This window comes from Topomyia yanbarensis, chromosome 3 (assembly GCF_030247195.1).
Source record: "Topomyia yanbarensis strain Yona2022 chromosome 3, ASM3024719v1, whole genome shotgun sequence".
In the NCBI taxonomy this organism is placed as follows: Eukaryota; Metazoa; Arthropoda; class Insecta; order Diptera; family Culicidae; genus Topomyia; species Topomyia yanbarensis.
The window spans coordinates 182,493,616-182,518,233 of NC_080672.1; the positions used below are offsets into that span (position 1 = coordinate 182,493,616).

Consider the following 24,618-nt stretch of genomic DNA (forward strand, 5'->3'; position numbering starts at 1 on the left):
AGTATCATAAGTCATCCAAAATATAATATGATGTAATGGTCATAGTGAAGATCGATTGGGTTCTATAGTCGTATGCTGATGTACTCGTCATACAAAGTAAATATTTCAGTGTTGTTAACAATTATATTAGGCCTTATTTCATTCTCTCTATACGAATAATATCGATGGTTTTCCTTTGGGTGTGCGGTTTTTTGACTACTCTTGGGTCATCTTTTCGTCAAACTCAAATTGAAATTTTTTGTTGACGTTGAGATTTATGATTAGGCTACAGCCCAATTACAGAACACCCAAAGGAATAATGGTATCGAAAATAGTGCTAAAATCAACTTAAAAACGCAACTTACGCATTGTTAAATTGATCTTTCAATGGTGATCCTTGTTGTACTGCGATGGCGTACGGTTTTCTTGAAAATTCTTCCCCAACCATTTGTAGATCACAGTTAGTAAGCACCTTGTATCTGATATCCGTAGCATCGCCCAAGAAAGCAAATCCAGATGCTGATGTGGAATTTCTTATTCGTTCAACTGCTTCATCCAAGCTATTTGGCAATCCCGCCTCTTGCATTGCTTGCCACATTTTCGTATATTTATCACTAACAGGATAATCCCAGACAGCCAACTTCGAACGTTCAACAGGAGTCAAAGAATCGTTAAGAGACATTTCTTTCCATATTCTGAAAACACAAACACATTAGATTGAACAGGAGTTTTGTAGTTAGATAAACTTACTCGTAAAACCGTGCTTCTATATCTGCCATCCGTTGAAAATAGGTCATTGCAGAGGAACCATTGAGCGGCGCATATAATATTTTGTACTGCTTAGACAAATCGTCCAAGGATTCAACAGGTGTATCCAATCTGGATACAGTCAAAAATGCAGCCAAATTAGCAGTGTAAGATGCAATAATTATGAATCTAAAAATATCGAAACAAATACGGCATACTCAATTAGTTTTTTAGTTTTGATTTTTGCATGATAACGGTCACGATGTGTTTGGTAGAACAAATTTATTCGCAAAAACTACAAGGAATAGGCCTATGGGGTTGCCCGAACTGTATACGTAGAACTACACTACTTATTATCGTTATAGTCGAAAATTGTAAAATTCATCCAGCGACGTTCGTTTTTTTTCTCTTGTTCAGTGCTAATCCAACACGCCGGAAGTAGTGCGCATTACAGCGGGTCATTGTACGTGCGCGCTACTTCCGACGTGATTCAGCTATTTGGTACAGCTTACAACATGTTTCCCTGCGATCGTTGCACACGCAATTGACTAATCTATGTGGAGTGGTGTTAGTGCGAGATTGAGGTTAAATCGGGTAGTTTTTTTGCCAAATGAGGTTAAATCAGATGGCGAATTGAAAACATAGCGTTATATGTATGTTGTCTATACACATTGCAACTGTGTTGGTGTCCTAGACGTCAAATAAGTCAATAGTAGAAAATTTCGTTTTAAGGGGGGAGGGTACTGGTCGTGGTGGCTAAACAATATAGCAGTCCAATCATGAACATGGCGAACGAACAAAATTTGGAGCGAGTTCTTGTCTCGGTGAGGATAAAAAATATGAACATAAAGTTATACGCCGTTTATATACAACCAGATCGATGACAGGACGTGAATGTGATTAATGAGCACATTGCTTGTATGCAGCATATGTGTGAAAAAAGTTCAACTAATGATGTAGTTTTTGTGTGTGGTGATTATAATCAGCCACGTATGCATTGGGCTATGAGCGATACTGATATTGATTGTCACGGTACTGCCACCGGCCAGCCATAATGGATGGTATAGACTTATTTGACGTCTAGGAAACCAACACAATTCACTATGGTCCCAAAGCTGTATTTAGGAAGACAAAACTGTTTGCGCCTAAACCGTTGGTTTTAGATATATAGTATCTTCGGCAAACTTTCTTAGAACTTTCTTGCCGATTTTTTTATATTAGTTGAATTAGGGTGGTCTTTGTGGTTAGGGTGTTCAAAGTATCAACTTCTTAGATATGTAAAATTCAGCTACAAAGAGTTCTACAAAGTTATAAATCAATCAAATTGAAGCAACTTTTCTGAAGAAACTATGTGGCTATCTCTAATGGTTCATGTGCTATGATTTTTGCAATATTTAAGGTAGGGTGGCTCTTTAAAAATTGGCTTTCTATTAACAGCTTTTTATGTGTTAATTTCTCGCTAATACTTTGTTCTAGAGGTTTTTAGAACTTTTGAAAATACACATTTTTGCCGAAGCAATGAAGTTTCTATCTCTTTTGTTTGCATAGTTACAGGCGATTTTCAACACAAAAATGGTTTTTTTCGAAGCTATATATCTTCCAACATTGCAAATGGATTTTCAATCTTTTAATTTCATTTGAAAGATCGGAACTTTTGTAGCTTTTGGTGAAAAAACTGTGGGAGCGTTATTTCTGTAAAATAAATAATTAATTTTTGAAAATGGTGTATTTTTCAAAATCGTTCATAACTTTTCAAATAGACGAGATAATAACTTTGTTACTTCAGCAAAAATATTCGTTATTCAAAGTTCTAAAAGTACTGCAAACAAACTATTTACGATAAATCAAAGTATGAAGTGATAAATGAGAAATAGTGATTTTAAGGGATCACGTTTTCAACGTTCAATCTCTTATGCACATGAACCATTAGAGATAGCCACATAGTTTCTTAGTTGCTTCAATTTGATTGATTTATAACTTTGCAGAACATTATGTAGCTGAATTTTACATATCTAAGAAGTTGATACTTTGAACACCCTAACCACAAGGACCACCCTAATTCAACTAATATAAAAAAATCGGCAAGAAAGCACTAACACAGTTTGCCGAAGATACTATATATCTAAAACCAACGGTTTTGGCGCAAACAGTTTTGTCTTCCTAAATACAGCTTTGGGACCATAGTGCAATTGTAATGTGTATAGTCAACATACATATAACGCGATGTTTTCAATTCGCCATCTGATTAAACCTCATTTGGCAAAAATTCCACCCGATTTACCATTAATATCGCACTAATACAACCGCATATGGATTTGTCAATGGAATTTTTGGGCCCCGAGCAGAAAAATCTTGTGTATAATTTGCTCAGTCGTACACTTGATCTTATTTTCTGCTGATACGATTGTGACGCCAGAGTTGATAGTTGCCTTGCACCGCTACTACCCGTAGACACCCATCATGTCACCGCTTACCATTTCACTATATAACAGTGCTGGTGGCACCCTATCGGAGATGTTGATGATATGGCAGAAGACTTTTGTGGCGAAATCAATCGATGGCTTCAATTGAATGTTCCTCGTGTCAAACTACCCGTGTCCTCTGCTAGAAGAACGTATCAATTGTGCCAATTCAAACGCTTTGCTTTTCTGCTTACGTCCGACGCCGACGGACCTTCATAAACCGTTGTAATTTTGATCGTTCTGTCAACTGTTCTTTAAATGCAAGTTTGTACAAATTCTATGTGCTCCGAATGCAGACTAACCTGCTACGCAACCCTCGAAGTTTTTGGCGCTTTGTAAATTTGAAAAGAAAAAAGTCATCGGTAACATCAAATGTGTTTCTTGATGATGCGGTTGTCTGAATCATGTGAACCGTTTGTGCGGCATTTTACTTATGTTTTTACATTTCTTATAAAAGAAATGTATAGAATTCGCTCAAACTTTCAAGATTTTTTCCGAGGCCCGGAGGGCCGAGTCTTATATACCAATCGACTCAGCTCGACGACTTAGGACAATGTCTGTGTGTGTATGTAACGGACAAATTCTCATTCGTGTTTCTCAGCAATGGCTGAACCGATCTTATCCAAACCAATTTTAAATGAAAGAACTAAAAACAGTATGAACGCTATTAATTTGTTTTTGATTCTGATGTTTAGTTTCCAAAATATGAATGTTTGAATGCGTAAAAATGGCGTTTTTGCAGTTTTTTTAAATTATCTGCCGAAATTGATTAAATTGATTATAGATTAACAATTTATATGTTTTAGACAGCTTCAACGAATACCTTTCGAACAAGCTATAGATTGTTGAAATCGGACTATTATCAAAAGAGATGTTTAACATTAAATGCGGACGAAAGATTTTTATCATTTCCCATTGCCAGAAATATGACCAAAAACATATAATCTATTATTAACGCCAAAACGGCTTATTTTAGGTAAATATTATCTTCAGAGAATTTAATGGAGGTAATATGCCCTTTCTTTTGGTATTGTGCTTTTGCTGATTAATCCCCCTATGAGTGAGATATTTTCACAAATTTTCTTGGAAGTGATTATATCGAAATGATGTCTTCAGCAAATTTGTAGCTCTTACTTTTGCGAATAACTTTACTAAAGACTTTAAATATCTATTTTGAATACTTTAAAAGGTATGGCTTGTTTGTTGATTACTCTTTGTCGCCTATTTATTGTTCAATATAGTAATAATCCATTGAAATAAGCTAAACATTATTTCGATGAAACAAATTTTGTATTTCATTTTATTCTCTACAACCGCTAGAAATAATCACCGAACACTTTCAAGTTGTCTGGAAGGAACTTGATAACTTATCAATACAAAAATGTTCATTTGTGCGAACTTTCTGACTGCAATTTTTCTAACTTATAACCATCGGATCGATCTGAAACATACCGGAAAATGAAAAGCGAAATAAATAACTCCAAGCAACGGCGTAGCCAAGAGAAGGTATTGGGGTTTAACACCATACAACCCCCCCCCCCCCACACCCAAAAAAAATATTGGATTGAAGTTGAAAATTTATTGATGCAGACTGATTTAATTCAATATTACAATAACAATTATCTGATCCAGTGGCGGATCCAGGGGGAGAGTCCTGGGGGTCCGGACTCCCTCCGAAATTATTTTACTTCTTGGGAAATTTTAAATGAGTTTCAATTTTATATTAATTTCAAACCCAAGATCATTCCAAATCAAATTTGACCAACAAAACTGATATTCATTACATAACATTATTACGTATTACGAATTGTACAATCTTCCTTTAAAAGTCGAAATTTCGGACCCCTCCCGAATTTTTTTTCTGGATCCGCGCCTGATCTGATCCGTAGATTGATAACCTATTGTTGTAAACATCATGAGGACTTTCGATAAATTGTCGGAATGTGGTCCTGATATGTAACTGATCTATTGGTTTTGATTTCACAGTTGTCTAATAGCATCAATATCAAATTCCTGCCTGAAAACATTCCAATAGAAAATTCCAGAGTTCTGTAATCAATCATAATCCTCAGATTTATTTTCAAATTGAGCTCTTTTTTGTTGAAATGTACTGTAATAAGGGTCTTTATTTAATAGGAAGCGAAGTTAAAATTGATTTAATGTCTACGAAACATAGAACTGCTCACGAAAAAAATGCATAACTTTCAACATTTGCTAAAAATGTTTTTGCCTTTCTCATTCACTCTAAAATTCGTCAATCTAATCCCGACCCGGAGAGCCGTGTGTCATATGCCAATCGACTGAGTTCGTCGAGATCGGAAAATGTCTGTGTGTATGTATGTGTGTGTATGTGGAAAAAAATGTGACCTCTATTTCTCAGAGATGGCTGAACCGATTTGCACAAAGTTAGTCTCAAATGAAAGGTACAACCTTCCCATCGGCTGCTATTGAATTTTTTTTATCGATTGGACTTCCGGTTCCGGAGTTACGAGTTGAAAAGTGCAATCACACAGCAAATTCCCATATAAACTGAAATTTTCAAAATCAAATTTGTATTTTTGATGCCAAATGACTTTAAAATGCATGAAACATTGAGATGTTTGACAAAAATTGGCTTCTTTGAACTTTGGTACATTTTTGCCTTTCTCATATAGAAAGGTAATGCAATCACTCTAAAAATCGTCAATCATACCGGCCCGGAGGGAGTATGCAGTGAGGGGTTGCTACATTAAAATTAAAACTAGTTTAAAATTTCTTAACAAGTTGAAAATTTTTGGCAGGACCTGGACCTCCCGGATCCTTCTCCATGATCCGCCGCTGGTTTCAAGCGATGTTTCAGTATCACATAGTATCTCAAGATCGTGGCTGTCGATCCATTGTATGTAGGGTTGTGGTACCGGTAATACCGGTACCGAAAATCCCGGGAATACCGACCCATTTTTGGTACCGTAATACCGGTACTGAACAAAAACCAGTACCGGTATTTTCGGTACTATACAATTTTTTATGACAAATAACTCTGCAGGGGGATCTGTTTCAAAATATCGGTCTGCAAGGTAACGTTTAATTATATTAATTTGCCTTCTAGATAAATCGTTGAGATAACACCTTTGTGTGGGAAAGAGGTGGGGCCATCATCATAATAATTCTAGAAGATAAAGTTTTACTAGCGACATTCTGATTGGTTTCCATTATTCACTGGGTGGCACGTAATAAGACTATGGTCTAAGTCATGTCTGTATTTGGTTTGCTCTTAAATCTTTATCTATAATAGAACGAATAGCGATTTAGTAGCTAACAGTTTTAGAGTTGGTGAACTGCTTCAAATGGGGCGATTTGTAATTATTGGTGATCGGAAAATTCAGCAAAACTCCATAGTTTACCGGAAAGCAAAGAGCCTGAATATGCGTTGGAGAATAGTAGGCAAACGACATAAAGGTCGACACCAATTTTCAGAACAGCAAGAGAGGAAATGCGATTAACCTGCTCGGATTTACTGCCATTCTCGCTTTGATTTACTGTTGTTAATAGAGTTTCATACATTTACCATCTGTTCAAGTCGACGAAAGTCGCACCACTTAGCAGTTATTGATTTCAAAGTGGCCTAGATTTCGAAATAAAAGAAGGTGCTTCATACGAAAAATATCTTCTGTGAAATGAGTCTTGCCATTCCGAAACAATTAAAAACAATAAACATGTTTTTTGATCAGCAAAAATCAATCATCTGAGAATAAGATCATCAGTTTGAGCATTCAATTTCAGTTTGAAGCATTTTTCGAATTTGTTAAAAAAATATTCAATTTGAAGCTTATTTCGATTTTTTTTAAAAAAATATTCGAGTACCGGTACTTTACCGGTACTACCGGTACTGAGGGCTTCAGTACCGTAGTACCGGTTCTCGCCAAAAAGGGTCGGTACTGCGAACCCTAATTGTATGTATGTGCAAATCGTACTGAACATGTAATATTCATTTCCACCATTGTATTGAACATAACCAGCCATGGAATCGTAGTCTGGACAAATGAGACAAGCACAATTGCACTACTAGATTAAAACAGGTTTTTATTTTAGGAATGCGTCGAGTTGAGACGAAAACGTAATATGATTAATAACGAGGATAACACTTTCCGAATGTAGAGAGAAATTTATGAAAAATGACGATTTCCATTCGATTCTAGCAGGTTCTGATCGATTTTGATGAGCATTTGATTTTTGTTGTATAGGTCAAAATGTTTAAAAACAGTAATTTAAGGTCAAGACAGCATCATTTTGAAACCGCCAATTTCGGAGGTTTAGTATCTTCGATGAGTCAGCCTTCTCGAAGGTATTTGAGGTTATTGTGAGGGTGCTATTCTAGACTGTGCGAATAACTATATATCGTTTGATCAGTTCTGATTCATGCCAGTGAGATCAGTGACATAAAATTTGTTGACAATATATACGCGAACGGAGGTCTTAGTGGAATGTACGTAATGTTTCAAAGGATTTCTTCCATTTAATTCCACTATGTTTTTATAGTTAGATGCACTTGCACTTCTCTATTTAACAGATACCGGTATTTCGATTACTACTTGTAATCTTCTTCAGTGTTTGTATCAGTCTACAAACACTGAAGAAGATTACAAGTAGTAATCGAAATACCGGTCTCTGTTAAATAGTGAAGTGCAAGTGCATCTAACTATAAAAACATAGTGCAATTAAATGGAAGAAATCCTTTGAAACATTAAATTTGTTGAGTTTTTCGCCCGTCGGATTCTTACTGTGGTGGTTTGTAGTAAGCCTACTGACTAAACCTAAACATCTAGTTCTTCACAATCCTTATCCTTCTAGGGCCACCGTCAAGTATTAGAGTAAGGTGGGGTAAAAGTGCGCGTGGGGCAAAAGTGCGCATAGGACTTTTAGAAGCACACAAGCGCTAGAACATGGCAACTCTGTATGGATTTAGAGTATCATTAAGTCAACTAATCGCACATATAAGCATGAAAGGTTTGAATATAGTGGCTTGAAATTAAGGGGGAAGGACTATTTTTCGCTGATTTGATATTATTTTTTGAATTTTGGGAATCATAAATTGGCTGTTTGAATAAATCAGGATCTATAACACTACAGTACCCTAAAAATTTTCAACATATAATTCGTTGCGAGATATATTTGATTTGATGAAAAAATTCAGTAATTTTCTTAACAATTAAATAAATTAAAAAACTGACAGTGGGGTAAAAGTGCGCATAGCATATCCGCCCCAAATCAAAAGACGCGAGTGAAGCTTTTTATATAAAAATTGAACTAATTCTTCCATGATTTAAAGAAGGGACCAGCATCTTCAATAACTGCGAGCTCACCGGTCAAATTACGACTGATATGAGCGGTTTAGGAACAAAAGCATCAGCATAACTGGTTCCAAGGAAAACTATAGAGTGCCGAAAGCTCAGAGTAATTAAAAAAGAACCAATAAACTATGAATATGTAAACAAAGATGTATTTCCAATATGAATAGCATATTCGCAAGAATTCTTGTAGTGATCTACCCAACTATGACAAATAATGATATTACCAGGGGTGACAGTTTGATCATGAACCACATTGTCTAAAAGATGAAACATCCAAGTTTTTTCAACATAATGGAAAACTGAACAACATCAACCGAGGCAGAGGGAGGGGTACTTTTTAGTTATGAAGGAAGAGTAAGAAGGGATGGATGTCCTAAAATTGATTAGTTTAATTTATGGGCGGAAATAAATCGGTTATTTAAGCTGTGCGCACTTTTGCCCCGTGCTATGTGCACTTTTGCCCCGACCATGGGGCAAAAGTGTGCATTTGAGTATTCATAAGAAAATAACTATTTCTCGGATTACAAGCAAAACCAAGAGATATCTAGTATTACGTTTTGAAGATGTGTGATGAGAGTATTAATTTGTAATCATGCCGATTTTCTAGTGCTTTTCTACCAATAGTTATTTTACGAAAACTGTTAGGTGCGCACTTTTGCCCCACCTTACTCTACTGCTGGAGGGATTGTTTTGCTTTAATCGTTCGTGTTTTTCCATTTTTCATGTTTCTTGCTTGCTGTCCCCTTTTGTGGTATAACTCAGGTCAGCTGCAAATATCTACTTACATCTTACATCTTACATCTGTTGAAAACCATCTTCGCAGGGTTTGTTATGCTTTTTTGGCGATACTCGTTCCTTTTTTATATATTATTTTCTATTTGATTATATTGTTTTTTTCATTACATTTCTAATTTAGTATATTGGGTGTTCAGCCACAAGTGGTGACTTTTCATCCCTATTGTTTACATGATTCAGTTAATTATTATTAAGTTATAACATGCTTTCGCAGTTAAGTATTTTTTTCAGTAGGATGTGTTAAACCTACTTGTCTTCTGAATAAGGAGCTAAACAAATCTTATAAACTAACTTATAAACTATAAAGAGAGCTAGTCGTTGCAATTGAAGATTGCAACGATTTTTGTCGGAAGTTGCTTATAATACTGTTCGTCATAATTTCTAATGTTTCTATGTTTGCAAGTCTGTGCAACTCATTTGTGCTAAACCAGGGAGGACGCTTCATAATCATTTTCAGAATTTTATTCTGAATTCTTTGAAGCGTTTTCTTCCTAGTAGCACAACAACTTGCCCAGATTGGAACTGCATATAGCATTGCCGGTCTAAATATTTGTTTATAAATTAATAGTTTGTTCTTTAGGCAGAGCCTAGAATTCCTATTTATAAGAGGGTATAAAAATTTTATATATTTCTCGAGTACTTTTTCAAATGGACGTAAGTCGCAAAATGTAAACAAAGCTAGTTTTCATTGTATATGATTTCAAACGCCGTCAAAAACACTACTAATTTCAGATAATTATGACATTCTCTCATTTAAAATGTTTTAAGTTATTTTTACAAAATGACGAAACTGCCATGTTCACACGATTTTGATTTTTTGCGGATACACCATGTTGAAAACGAACCGACGAAAATGTCAAATTGACCAGCTGTACGGAAAGCACACATACGCACTCACAAATTCGACGTAAGTAACGAAGAAAAACAGTTTTTCACAATATCGACATACGTCAAGAAAGTTTCTACAAACGCGAGTGAAAGTATTTTGTGTTCAGTTACGTCAGTACTTTCCGTACGAGTACAAGAAGTAGTACGCATACATGCCGGAGTTGAAGCGAATGTTCGGAGCTAAGACCGATAAGCGCGAGGACGGGTTATACGATTTTGTTCTCCACTGATAATTTTCTACATAGTGAAACACATGCACTTTGTTCGTAAGCTGACTTACTGTTCTCATACCGTGCAGAAGATCGAAAAGGTTATTGCCAAACGGAAGCACCGCATTATTTACTACGAGAAGGATACATGTGTGATGCTCAACGCCACCTAACCTATGAAAGGTAGTTTTCATGTTATAAACTCACTTATCATTGTTGAGAATGTGAGGGCGTCACTTATTCAAGTCGGATATTATTCCTGTGCACTTTGAGCAAGCAAATCAACTAATGTAATTGTGGCAGATACTTGCTCGTATTTCTACTATGTTCAAATTTAATAATTTTAACACTCAAAGAATAGCAAAAACCAAACGACGTAACTGTTTTCAGAATTTAGTGACAGTCTAATCTGACTGACGTATCATACAACATAATTATCAAAACGACGAATGTAACGGTGTATGATACAGTAAAGAAATCAAAATGGCGTATCATGGTTTTTTCTCAATTTCAACATAATACACACAACAACAAATTAAAACGATTACTTTACGTAAAATGGTGTGAAAATGAAATGTAAATGTGAAATCGATGTTGGAGTTTTGCCAGTAATTTTGAAATAAGAGTTAAAAGTTTATGCAAGAAACTGATGTTTTCCATTTCTCTTGGTTACTACCCAAAATCTCATGCGTCCATTTGAAACAGTACTCGGCATTTGCTTATATTTAACACTATGTTCAAATTTGATAAAAATAACCCTTGAAGAATCGTAAAAACCAAACGACGTAACTGCTTTCAGAAATTATAAACAGTCTAATCTGACTTGACGTAATTAGCAACATAAATTTCAAGACGAGGATTGTGACGGTGTATGATACAGTCAAGAAATCAAAAAGACGTATCAATTTCTTTTCTTAGTTTTTACATGATACACGTATCAAACGTGTAGAAATGTTACGTTGCATAAGAAAGGTGTGGCAAACAATGTTATATGCAAAATTGATGCTGGAATTTCTCCAGTATTTTTGAAATAGGATTTAAAATTTCTCGCGTTCCACCAAATGTTACATACGTCCATTTGAAAAAAGTGCTCGAGATTTGTTGCATTTTGTTTGGATTCCTTCAATGTGATCCTTAAAAGTGAGTTTTTTTTATCGTAAATCAAACCCAAGTATTTAACTTGATCTGTCCACGTTAAATTCTATTAAATTTAATAATATGGTTGTTACGACGCCAGTATGAAGCCAATTGAGCTGCTCATTTGCGAGCGGAACCCTAACGACGAAATCACCATTAATCACTGAAAGCAATTGTCAAAACAGAGACGATAGTGGTTCGGCAGAGTAAACCTAGTGCAAGTGCCAGTTATCAGCTCAGTAAATTTTCTAAATTTTCCTGTTATTTCCTACCTTATTAGTTGAATTTTTTTTACTATAATTATATAATTCTACGAGAAATTCTTAAGCTAAATTATCCTAAAGTAAGTAACATCAATATCATTGTTAAAATTCGGATTCTATATATATACATATTTACAAATGCATTCTTAAACTAGACATAACCTTAGCGAATGAGTCGCTGCCTAGTGAGTCAGCAAGAAATAGCTAAACGATTGGAAAGGTAACTTACAGCTTACTTAATCGCAATTCCCTTAAATTATTATTATAATTACTATAGGAAATAGTTGAAGTTTAGTTGTGGCGAAATAAGAGATTAAGTCTCATACCACATGAAAAGAATTGGCCTATCACTATAAAATTGTAAGTAGGACTTACGCTTAAAACTTTATTGCTTTAATCAAATCAAAATAAATTTCAGCTACAGCTGATCCTAATACGACTACGGTTTTTGTGATCTGCTACGGGAAATAGTGGGCTTCTCGTTACTTGAAGTAACACACTGTAGAATTTTATACAGTCAACGGTAACCCCCCTTCGCCTGGATGAATCCCCAACCTAATCATGCAGCCTCCAACGAGCTGCCTGGCGACAGTTTTCTCGCGCATTGTACTCGATGTGGGAATCAATACCAGCAACTGGGAGTAAGCGATCTGAGTCACATCGCCGGTTGGACTTGCAATGAATGCCAGGGGCAATTACCAGACGTGAAAATAACTGGACGCGATCAAATCGATACATTAGCGCTAAAGGAGCTTGAAGAGCAACAAGCCATGCGAAGAAGGCATTGGCAACGCAAGAAAGAGCTGGAACGTCAGCGCCTTAAAGAAGAAGAAGAGATGGAAAGAGTATTTTTAAGAGAGAAATATGAAATGATTCGAGCCTTTGGATCACACCATGATGACGCAGCAAACGTGCACAGTCGGTCGACCCAACACCAGCAATCAGTGTCTGATTGGGTATCAGAAACCATTTCACCACCAGAGCCGTTTCCACTCGATTACACCGAAACACTGAGAAGCTCGAAGATTGCAACTCCACTAATACAACAATCGCTCGCACAGGTCGGCCCATCGACACAGCAACTTGCGGCGAGACATGTGATGCCTCGGGACCTACCGATAGAATATCGGCAACGCAGAGGACTGGCCTCATTTCATTAGTCAATTTCACAACTCAACTGAGTCATGCGGTTACAGTAATGCTGAAAACTTGATTCGACTTCAGCGCTGTTTAAGAGGTCGCGCATTAGAATCGGTCAAGAGTAGGTTACTATTGCCTGCATCGGTCCCACGAGTAATGGAAACTCTAGAAATGCTCTTCGATCGCCCAGCCTTAATAATTGAAACTTTGCTGGAAAAGGTCGAGAGCTGTCCCATGCCTAGGGCTGAACGCCTGGACACCATTATTGACTTTGGGATCACCGTTCAAAGCCTCCACGATCACCTAGAGGCCGCTAATCAACTAGCACACATCCAGAGTCCAACATTATTGCAAAAGCTCGAAGACAAATTGCGTTTAGTTAGAGCTGCAAGCCAAGTTGTTCGCATGGGTGAGTCTAGTAAACGCGATCGCGCAGATAGAACAAGATCAGACAAATTCGTGTTAAACGCACACTCAGAATCCTCGCAAAGTCAAATGCAAAACACAAGCCACGAGGAAGTAGTACCAATGCAAAACGTTGCTGCTCCAATGACCGATGTAAGGGCATGTCCTGTGTGCAAACAAGGACATCGTGTGAAGGATTGTTCTAGTTTTAAGTCAATAGACTGTGACATGCGCTGGAAGGCAGTTCATTCATTGAAGTTGTGCCGCAGCTGTCTGAATGTACACGGCAGGAAACACTGTTTTTCATTAACGCGTTGTGGAGTTGATGGTTGCCAGTATCGCCATCATCCTTTGCTACATACAGTTCATAAGCCGAACGTATCCCCGGTTACAAATCTTGCAACCGCTGAAACCCATACGCACCGCAGAGGATCATCCTTTCTCTTTCGAATACTTCCAGTTACGCTGTACGGGAAAGCTGGCACTATCGACACCTACGCTTTCTTAGACGATGGTTCGGATACTACTTTAGTTGAGAGTTCTCTTGCAGACGAATTGGGAATTGTTGGAGCTGCACGACCCCTGATGTTGATGTGGACGGGGAATATTAAACGAGAAGAATGTGAATCGCAGGTTATTGATATGCGCATTTCAGAACGTGGAAAACGAAAGGTATTCTCAATTAACGTAAGAACCGTAGGCGAACTGAAACTACCCCAACAAACATTGGAATTGACAGAATTGGCGGAACGTTACCCTCATTTGAGAGATTTACCAATAACAAGTTTTGAGCAAGCGATTCCTCGGATACTCATAGGAGTAAATAATGCCCATTTGACTGTAGCCTTGAAATCACGAGAAGGTCGCAGAAATGAACCAGTTGCAATCAAAACTCGACTAGGCTGGGGAGTTTACGGTGGATACGGCGAACCGGAATACCATTCAGTACTTCACATATGCGAGAACAGTTCGTGTGAAAGAGAGCGAGAGTTGGACAGTATTATTGAAACTTATTTCGAAGTAGAAGATTCTGGACTCAATAAACCAATTTTGTTAGATTCGGTTGAAGACCGTAGAGCAAAAATGATTCTCGAGCAAACGACAAAACGTATCGGCGATCGATTCGAGGTAGGCCTGTTGTGGAACAGAGATTATGTTGAATTCCCAGAAAGTTACTCCATGGCATTGAGTCGCCTATGTTGCCTTGAAAGTAAAATGGAAAAGGATCCTCTTCTGAAAATGAATCTTCACAGACAAATGAAAGAGTACCAGGAGAAAGGCTACGTACACCAAGCGAGTGAAACTGAAATTTTGGATGCTGACCCGAGACGAACGTGGTACTTACCCCTTGGTGTTGTGGTAAATCCCAAAAAACCACAGAAAATCCGTCTGATTTGGGATGCAGCAGCGAAAGTAGACGGAATCTCCCTGAATAGTATGCTTCTATCGGGGCCTGATTTATTAAACTCATTACCTGCGGCAATCTTTCGATTCCGGCAACGAAGAGTGGCAGTTTCCTCTGACATTAAGGAAATGTTTCATCAAGTTGTCATTCGCTCTACAGACCGTAACGCCCAACGCTTTCTTTGGCGAAACCACGCCAGCGAGAGTCCAACAATTTATATCATGGACGTCGAAACGTTTGGGGCGACGAGTTCTCCTTGTGGAGCACTATTCGTCATGAATAAAAACGCGCAAGAGTTCTCCGACCGATTTCCAAAAGCTGCGGAAGCAACACAAAACGGACATTATGTCGACGATTACCTCGACAGTTTTGACGACATTGAGGACGCTATACAGGTAGCAATGGAAGTGACATGGGTGCAGAAAAAAGGTGGATTCGTACTACGCAACTGGTTATCAAATAACACTGAGCTACTGAATCACTTAGGGACGCAATCGCAACCGAAAATCATAAAAGACCTCAACCTTGCAGCAAACGACAAGTTAGGTAGAGTCTTTGGTATGCTGTGGAGCCCAGAAGCAGATAGCTTAGGATTTGAAACAAAAAAGCGAGCAGACATTGAAAAGCTTATCGACGATGGCGCGCGACCAACAAAACGGGAGTTGCTGAGGTGTGTGATGACCATATACGATCCCCTCGGCTTGCTAGCGGCGATTCTCGTACATGGGAAAATAATTATGCAAGACGTGTGGCGCAGTGGAATAGGATGGGATGAGCAAAAAGACGACGTCGCATTTGATAAGTGGCAGCAATGGACAAAAGCAATACGAATGGTGGAACCGTTGCGATTAGCTCGTTGTTACTTTCAACACTCATGGAAGAACTGCAAAAACTTGCAGCTACATGTCTTCGTCGATGCAAGTGAAGTTGCTTATAGCTGTGCCGCGTATTTTCGGATCGTTTCATTGGAAGGAAATATAACCTGCACGTTGGTAGCTGCGAAAACAAAAGTTGCACCTTTAAAGCCATCTTCAATTCCTCGCTTAGAACTCATTGCCGCAGTTTTGGGCACTCGAATTGCGAAGTTTATAAACGAAAATCACCAGTTACCAATTGTCAGTACAACCTTCTGGAGCGACTCTACTGTTGTATTGGCATGGATCCGCTCAGACCATCGAACCTACCGCCAATACGTAGCTCATCATGTTGGTGAAATTGTAGCAACATCAACCATCAACAGCTGGCGGTGGGTGCCAACACGCCTTAACGTGGCTGACGAAGCCACTAAGTGGGGAAAAACACCTTGTATTGCCAAGGATAGTCGATGGTTTATCGGACCTCTGTTCTTGTATGGCACGGAAGAAAATTGGCCGAAACAAGCAACTCTTGAACTGACAACTAAAGAAGAATTACGAGCATGTTACACACATCGTGAGATCAGTATACCTGAAACGATTATCAATTATAACCGTTTCTCGAAATGGTCGAGACTTCTTCGTTCAACCGCTTATATGCTGCGCTTCATCTTCAACGTAAAACGAAGGCTGAATGGACATCAGAGAGTCGTCGGTTCACTACCTCAGGAAGAATTGATTGCTGCCGAAAATGTAAATTAGAGAACAGTGCAATGGGAACATTTTTCTAAGGAAAAGATATGTCTCGAAAAAAAACTTGCGCTGGATAATTCTAGCCCTATCTACGATTGCTCTCCTGCCCTAGATCAGCAAGGCGTTATTTGATAAAACGGTCGTATCTGCCATGCGCCTAATGTTGACTTTGAATCCAAGTTCCCAGTATTGTTACCAAGGAAACATCACATCACCGACTTCCTAATTCACTCCTATCATGATAAGTTTCATCACCGTCATCAGGAGATTGTGTGCAATGAAATTCGCCAAAAATTTTATATTCCGTATCTACGAGCTACTATCAAAAAAAAAATGCTAGAAACTGTCGACAGTGTAAAATTATTCGTACCCGGCCTATAGCGCCAATAATGGCGCCACTACCGCGCGCCCGGTTGATGTCTTTCGTAAGACTTTTTAGCTACGTTGGGCTTGATTACTTCGGTCCAATTTTATGCGTCAAGGTCGCAGCTCGGTAAAACGTTGGGTGGCCTTATTTACATGCCTCACTGTTCGAGCGGTGCACCTTGAGGTAGTACATGATCTAACTACTGAAGCGTGTATCCGATCCATTCGTAGATTTATTTGTCGACGTGGAGCACCGCTAGAAATTTATATCGATAACGCAACTAATTTCCAAGGCGCAGAAAATATTCTTCGTAAACAAATTAATGGGAAACTCGCTGAGACGTTTACCAACACAGAAACAAAATGGTTGTTCATTCCCCCGGCCGCTCCATATATGGGTAGCGCTTGGGAACGCATGGTACGCTCTGTAAAATCTGCAATGATGCATGCGACAGGAGGGCAAGCCTCACTACTCGATTATGAACACTTTCTTACATTAGTTGTTGAAGCTGAAGCCATCGTCAATTCACGACCCCTCACCTATGTTCCTCTGGAAACAGCAGACCAGGAGGCTTTGACTCCAAACCATTTTTTGCTCGGTAGTTCAAGCGGTGTAAAGCAGCCGTGCGTAGATGTGGAAAGCGCCTCGGGGACAGTTTTACGTCGGGGATGGAATCAAATGCGTCATAGGATCGATGAATTTTGGCGACGCTGGATTACAGAATATTTACCAGAAATTACAGAACAATCAAAATGGCATGAAGAAACAAAGCCGTTAAAGGTAGGTGATTTGGTAATGCTAGTGGATTCGGAGAAAAGAAATGGTTGGATGCGAGGAATAATTCATCAAACCATTCCGTCGCCCGACGGTCGAATTCGTCAAGCTATAGTTGTTGACTGCTAAGGGAAGAATTCGTCGCGCAGTTACAAAACTGGCTGTACTCGATGTCGATGGAGAAAGTAAAACTGTTTCAAATAACCAGTGTTACGGGGGCCGGGATGTTACGACGCCAGTATGCAGCCAATTGAGCTGCTACTTTGCGAGCGGAACCCTAACGACGAAATCACCATTAATCACTGAAAGCAATTGTCAAAACAGAGACGATAGTGGTTCGGCAGAGTAAACCTAGTGCAAGTGCCAGTTATCAGATCAGTAAATTTTCTAAATTTTCCTGTTATTTCCTACCTTATTAGTTGAATTTTTTTACTATAATTATATACTTCTACGAGAAATTCTTAAGCTAAATTATCCTAAAGTAAGTAACTTCAATATCATTGTTAAAATTCGGATTCTATATATGGTCAAGTCTTCTGTCTGTCACGTTACATTTTTACGCATATTTCATAAGATAAGTCAGCAAAAACAATAAAACCATATTCTATCACAACTGCATATTATTAAGGTCACTAAACCGCACATTTTTCCTACGGAAAGTTTTTTTTTCTATCATGAACCGTTTTCACTTTATTGTCATTTTGATACGTCTGTCACGTTACACAATTTTCGCAGTTAGTTTAGAGGTTGCCCGACTAAATAGAAAAAGTCTGTTCTGTTGGCCCCCAAATTTGCATGAAAACAGTTTTAAGTTGAAGCTTAGAAAGCAAGGAAGAGTTTAAAATATAGTTTTCCTGAAGAAAAACTTTGTTTTCGATTTTATGGAGTATTCTCAATGATCTGTCACGTTACAACCAGAATCTGTCACGTTACAGTTCTGCATTTTCATTGAAGCAAGGATATCAAGACAATCGTACACAAATCATCCTTAATCTAGGAACTGAGTATTAACGGGAAATTTCATGTTTATTTTGAAAAACATATTGGTTTTGTTGAACAAACGTGAAAAACTTTTGAAAAGGTCGTAATTTCACGAAGTAACATATTATGTCGAAAGAAAATCCAAAATAACTTGAAAACATCTGCATTTTGAAGGATAATTTTTCGTGAGTATTTTGAATTGAAAACCCATTTTGAAAGACATTCTATAGCTAAATTATTTAAAGAAAAAAAAATTAAATGAAAATTCAAAATTAAAAGAATTATTGACTATATTTTAAAGTTTTTTATTGGCAATTAAATTTTAAACGTGTTATGTTTTTTTTCGTTTGATATTTGTGAGTAATTTATTAAAAGGGCGTATTTTCACTACTAGTTTTTGTTGAAAAAAATCAAAATATTCCGAAAAAAAATTCTTAAGAGCATTTTGCTTCGAAATTATATTTAGTATTAATATTGTATAAGAAAATAATATTTATGACTGGCAAATACTAAGAAATTTAGAAGAATACTTGAAGTTAAAAATGTTTTTTTACTAATAACTTCCTAATACTGCAATTATAGTTTCATCAGTTTACAGGCTTTCGTTAACAAAAAAAAACATTGTTTTTCTGTAATTGTACTTTAATTTTTCTTGTTTTTTTTAACAATAAATTTGTATTCTTTACATTTTTCTTGCCTTTTTTTAAAAAATTCACCAAAAAATATTCACAAAGAACAATTAATTTCCTAGAACTTGCTATCATATAGTTTTGCTGCACAAATGACGATTTTCGAAAAAATATATATTGAAAGTAGTGCATTCAAGATCACATACGCCCTTTTTAAATATTACTCTTGGATAAAAATTGTTTGTTTCATATTGAAAAATACTTAGTCTCCCATACACATGAAAGGTAAAAGGTTTCATCAGAATCAAAGATGGTCACCAATATTGACGCAATTGAACCAAACTTGATAGAATTGCTTTACAGCAGAAAAAATCTGTCACGTTACATAAGATAAACTGTGTTTTCTTAAAAATTAATAAAACTTTAAAGTTTTCACAATACAGTTTCAAAAAGTAGACTCAAAGTAGTAAGAAAAAATGTAGGTTAGACATTGTATGCATGCTGTTGGTGTGGTCCACAAAACTTTTTTGAATTTTTGATCTGTCACGTTACAAGTTCTTTGGTTTCCATTACTTCACAACTGAAAATAAGCAATAATCCATATTCATCAAAAATTTTCAAGCAATATCATCAAATTTAAATTAGACTACGATAGAAAAATGTGGTTTCATGCAAAAAGTTAAAAATATGGATTTTGTTTACCTTTTTATCTCCTTACGGTCTTTTAGTCACTTTCAGGTATGCAAGTAGCATCAACAAACTTTCATAAATGACAGACATGAATTTTTTTCTGGGGTCACCATTCATATTTTTTAATATTAGAGGTTATATACATACGGAAAGCAAACAGTTTGACGCAAAATTTAATAAAAAATAATTTCGCCTGTGGTTGCCACTTTCGGAGCCTTGACCATATACATATTTACACATGCATTTTTAAACTAGATATAACCTTAGCGAATGAGTCGCTACCTAGTGAGTCAGCAAGAAATAGCTAAACGATTGGAAAGGTAACTTACAGCTTACTTAATCGCAATTCCTTTAAATTATTATTATAATTACTATAGGAAATAGTTGAAGTTTAGTTGTGGCGAAATAGGAGATTAAGTCTCATACCGCATGAAAAGAATTGGCCTATCACTATAAAATTGTAAGTAGGACTTACGCTTAAAACTTTATTGCTTTAATCAAATCAAAATAAATTTCAGCTACAGCTGATCCTAATACGACTACGGTTTTTGTGATCTGCTACGGGAAATAGTGGGCTTCTCGTTACTTGAAGTAACAATGGTTATTAATTGGTTTAAGAGAAGAAGCTCTTGGCTTATGCGGAAACACAATCAATTGTGTTTTTGCCGCATTAGTGGAAATTTTCCATTTTTTCAGGTAATCATTGAAAATATTCAAGCTTCGTTGCAGTCGACTGCAGATAATACGAAGACTCCTCCCAGTGGCTGAGATGCTACTATCATCACAGAAAAGTGACTCTTTAGAGCCTGTAGGTAGATTTGGAAGATCAGAGGTAAAAATATTGTATAGTATTGGTGCGACGCTTGATCCTTGAGGGACGCCTGCTTTAACGGGTAGCTTATTAGATTTACAATTCCGATAAGAAACCGGTAGGGTACGGTTAGTAAGATAATTTTTAATTATCTTTATTATGTAAATTGGAAAATTGAAATCCCACATTTTGGCAATTAAACCTTTGTGCCAAACACTGTCGAAAGCTTTTTCGATGTCTAGAAGAGCAACTCCAGTGGAATAGCCCTCTGAGATGTTTGCCTTTATTATGTTAGTTACTCTCACAAGTTGATGAATAGTTGAATGTCCAATACGAAATCCAAACTGCTCAGGAAGAAAAATAGAATTCTCATTGATATGTGACATCATTCTAGTTAGGATGATTTTTTCAAATAATTTACTAATAGAAGAGAGTAAGCTAATTGGTCGATAGCTAAATGCTTCTGCTGGGTTTTTATAGGAATAATCTTGGCATTTTTCCATCTTTCAGGGAAGTATGCTAATTCAAAACATTTGTTGAATATTTCGACCAAGTATCTCAGGTGATTTCGGTAAGGTTTTTAAGAGGAATGTTAAAAATTCCATCATAACCTGGAGCTTTCATATTTTTTAACTTTTTCATGATGAATTTGATATCGTCATAGTTTGTTTCAACAATATCGTCTAGAGACAATACTTGATTTAAAACGTTTTCATATTTTTGTAAGACTTCGGTTTCAATAGCACTCACAGCGTTGAGATCAAAATTATGGACGCTTTCAAACTGCTGAGCAAGTTTTTGAGCTTTTTCTTCGTTTGTAAGAAGTATGTGGTCACCTTCCTTCAAAGCTGGAATTGATTTCTGAGGTTTCTTAAGAACCTTAGAAAGTTTCCAGAAAGGTTTAGAATTTGGCTTGATTTGTTCAACCTCTTCCGCGAAATTTTTATTTCTTAAGAGTGTGAATCTATGCTTAATTTCTTTTTGTAGATCCTGATAGATACATTTCATAGCAGGATCTCGAGAACGTTGATATTGACGTCTTCGAACATTCTTCAAGCGAATCAGAAGTTGAAGATCGTCGTCAATAATAGGAGTATTAAATATTTTCTGTGTTGTTGGTACTGATAAATTTCTAGCATCAACTATAGATATACTTAAATTTTGTAATGCCGTATCAATGTCAGCTTTACTTTGTAAATCAAGGTCACGATTAAAATTATTCTCAATATAAGTTTTGTACCTTTCCCAATTCGCTTTGTGATAATTGAACCCTGAGCTAATGGGATTGGAAACAGCTTCTTGAGAAAGTGAAAAAGTTATTGGAAGATGATCAGGTTCAAAGTCAGCATGTGTAATCAATTCGCTACAAAGGTGACTTTGATCTGTCAAAACCAAATCAATTGTTGATGGATTCCTTACAGACGAATAGCATGTAGGACCATTCGGGAACAAAATTGCATAATAACCAGCAGAGCAATCATTAAAAAGTAGTTTACCGTTGGAATTGCTTTGAGCATTATTCCAGGCTCGGTGTTTGGCGTTAAAATCACCGATTATGAAGAATTTCGACCGATTTCTTGTAAGTTTTTATAAGTCTCCTTTCAAGAAATTAATTTGCTCGCCAGTGCACTGAAAAGGCAAATAGGCTGCAGCAATAAAAATGATACCAAGATCAGTTTCAACTTCGATACCCAAACTCTCGATCACCTTGGTGTCAAGAGACGGCGTAACGGAATGTTTGATCCTGCGATTAACCGCTATTGCGATTCCTCCGCCGAATCCAACAATTCGATCAAATCGATGAATAACAAAATTAGAGTCACTCTTCAATTTAATATTTGGTTTTAAAAAAGTTTCGGTCACAACGGCTATATGCACATTATGTATCCTCAAGAAGTTGAAAAATTCGTCTTCGCACGTTTTAATGAACGAGCATTCCAATTTAATAAATTTAAATGATTATTTGAAGTCACTGTTAAACTTTAATTTCATTACAATTTTGTTAGCAAATTCCCAACCCGCTTGAAAAACTTCAAACATGGAGGTAGAATTTAACATGGCAATCATCATAGGTAACATAGACTCCTGCTGGTATTTTAATTTTTCTTCCGTTACGCTACCTAGATCCATTGGACTAAAGGAAGCGTTGGGTGCAAACGAGATTGAGGGCGTGGTAGTTGTAGTCGTGTTTTTGGCATTGCTACCTGCCACTGAAGCATAAGATGACACACCATTGTAAGATGGTGTGACGGAGGTAGAAGCAGTTGTTAATCTATTTTGAATCGGGTTAACACGTTTGGGCGTGTTTTCTTGAAGTGTACCTGAAGAAGTAGGTACATTCTTTATTTGTTGTTTTTGTTGTCTAGAACGAGAATTTATATTTTTTTCTCGAACAGGATAACCCCAGAAATTCGATTTATGATTATCGCTACAATTAGTGCATTTGAAACTTTTTGTGGTTTTTTTCACCGGACAAGTATCTTTCGTGTGCGATTTATCACCACAGATCATACATTTCGAATCCAAATGACAACTGTTTGTGCCGTGCCCAAAGCCTTGGCATCTACGACACTGGGTCAGATTTTGAATTCTGCCCCCATGTCGTCTATAATATTTCCACTTTACTCGCACGTGGAACATAAAACGTGCTTTTTCAAATACTTTCGAATTATTAACCTCATTACGGTTAAAATGGATTAAATATAGCTCCTGGATAATTCCAGAGCGTTCTGGCGTGTCATCGCCGGTAGCCTTTCTCTTCATAAGAATAACTTGTGAAGGAGAAAAGCCAAGTAAATTTTTCAATTCGTTGGATATTTCATCCAAACTTTGACCTTGAGGTAGCCCTTTCAAGACAGCTTTGAATGGTCCATCTGTCTTGAAATCATTTGAATAAAATTTATATAACTTCTCCGTAAGATACTGATGGAGTAGTCGTTTGTGGTCAATCAATTCCTCCGCTGTAACTTGACATTCTCCTCTTCGGCCAATCTGAAAAGAAACTTTTACGTCTGGAAGGAGCGTCGAAAGCTCAGTTCGAAAGGCTTTGAAGTCGGAGATCATCACTGTTATAGGCGGAGGTGATTGCGTTTTCTTCTCATTGGCATTATGCGCAATGCGAGGAAATTTAGAAATTTCATCAGCTTCACATTCGGATAAAACATCGAATGAGTTGCTGCAGTTAATTGAATTTTCGGCTGGAGAAGATACACATTTCCGTTTAGCTTTAATTTTTGGCACACGGACTTTCTGGGAGGACCCAGGTATGTTGGAAGAATTAAATATTTCTTTAGGCTGAATTGTGTCTTGAAAAAGACTGATTGAGTAGAGAAAGTAGGTAGTCTTGAAAAAGACTAATTGTCGAAAAAATATAGGTAGTCTTGAGAAAGACTGATCGAGCGAAAATATAGGTAGCCTTGAGAAAGACTGTTGCTGTTGAAAAACTCTAGGTAAACCAGGAGCTATCAAGATTTGTGACCGGTTCGAACGAAGGTTCAAGCCGGTATGTATACTCGTTCCTATTTATCTACTAGCTAGTGGTGAGAGTTTCCCGACGGCCAAATTTTTCCGGATACCGATGCCCGTTTTCATGATTAATTCTCAGCCACTCTGCGTTGCGTTGCGTTGTGACGATGATTTTGGCGGATTGCACACTAACTTCATGATGTTTGACTGCTGATTATATAATAAGAGATCGGCCATGCTAAAACTTCAGCATGTGATAGAATGGGCTTTTCCCTTTCATTTTAAAGTAAAATTAAAATATTCTGTCGGGGGCTCCAGAACAACTTTTTGTTTTAAAGTTTTTTTTGTTTGAAAACTTAGGTTTCTCAATGAAACTGGTTCACATTTTTGCCCCTAGGTAGTACTTTTGACATTTAAATATTGCCAAAAGTGAGAATCTGATGGACAATTTCATTTTGTACAACTTTGTAGAAAACTACATCGCGATCTAAAATCGCCAGTGCTATTAAAATTATATCAAAGTTTTTAGATTCA

At 37.1% G+C, this 24,618-nt stretch overlaps 1 protein-coding gene and 2 long non-coding RNA genes across 5 annotated transcripts in view; 2 read left to right on the forward strand and 1 right to left on the reverse strand.

Moving 5' to 3' along the window:
- The window catches only part of LOC131688618 (ionotropic receptor 25a), an 800,747-nt gene that overhangs the window by 139,849 nt on the left and 636,280 nt on the right, over positions 1 to 24,618 (reverse strand). For 2 of the 3 annotated variants that reach the window (XM_058972999.1, XM_058973001.1), the window contains 2 exons: positions 730 to 915; positions 345 to 674 (listed from right to left, as the gene is read on the reverse strand). In XM_058972999.1, coding sequence (XP_058828982.1) covers positions 345 to 674; positions 730 to 915 — 516 coding nt within the window. The remainder of the gene's footprint in view (positions 1 to 344; positions 675 to 729; positions 916 to 24,618) is intronic. The other variant, XM_058973000.1, reaches the window with a different exon arrangement.
- Positions 11,966 to 12,307, forward strand: LOC131688621 (uncharacterized). Its single transcript, XR_009305267.1, has 3 exons — positions 11,966 to 12,030; positions 12,088 to 12,170; positions 12,229 to 12,307. It is a non-coding gene; the product is annotated as an uncharacterized LOC131688621 (long non-coding RNA).
- Positions 20,090 to 20,555, forward strand: LOC131688620 (uncharacterized). The gene is made up of 3 exons (XR_009305266.1): positions 20,090 to 20,128; positions 20,186 to 20,268; positions 20,327 to 20,555. It is a non-coding gene; the product is annotated as an uncharacterized LOC131688620 (long non-coding RNA).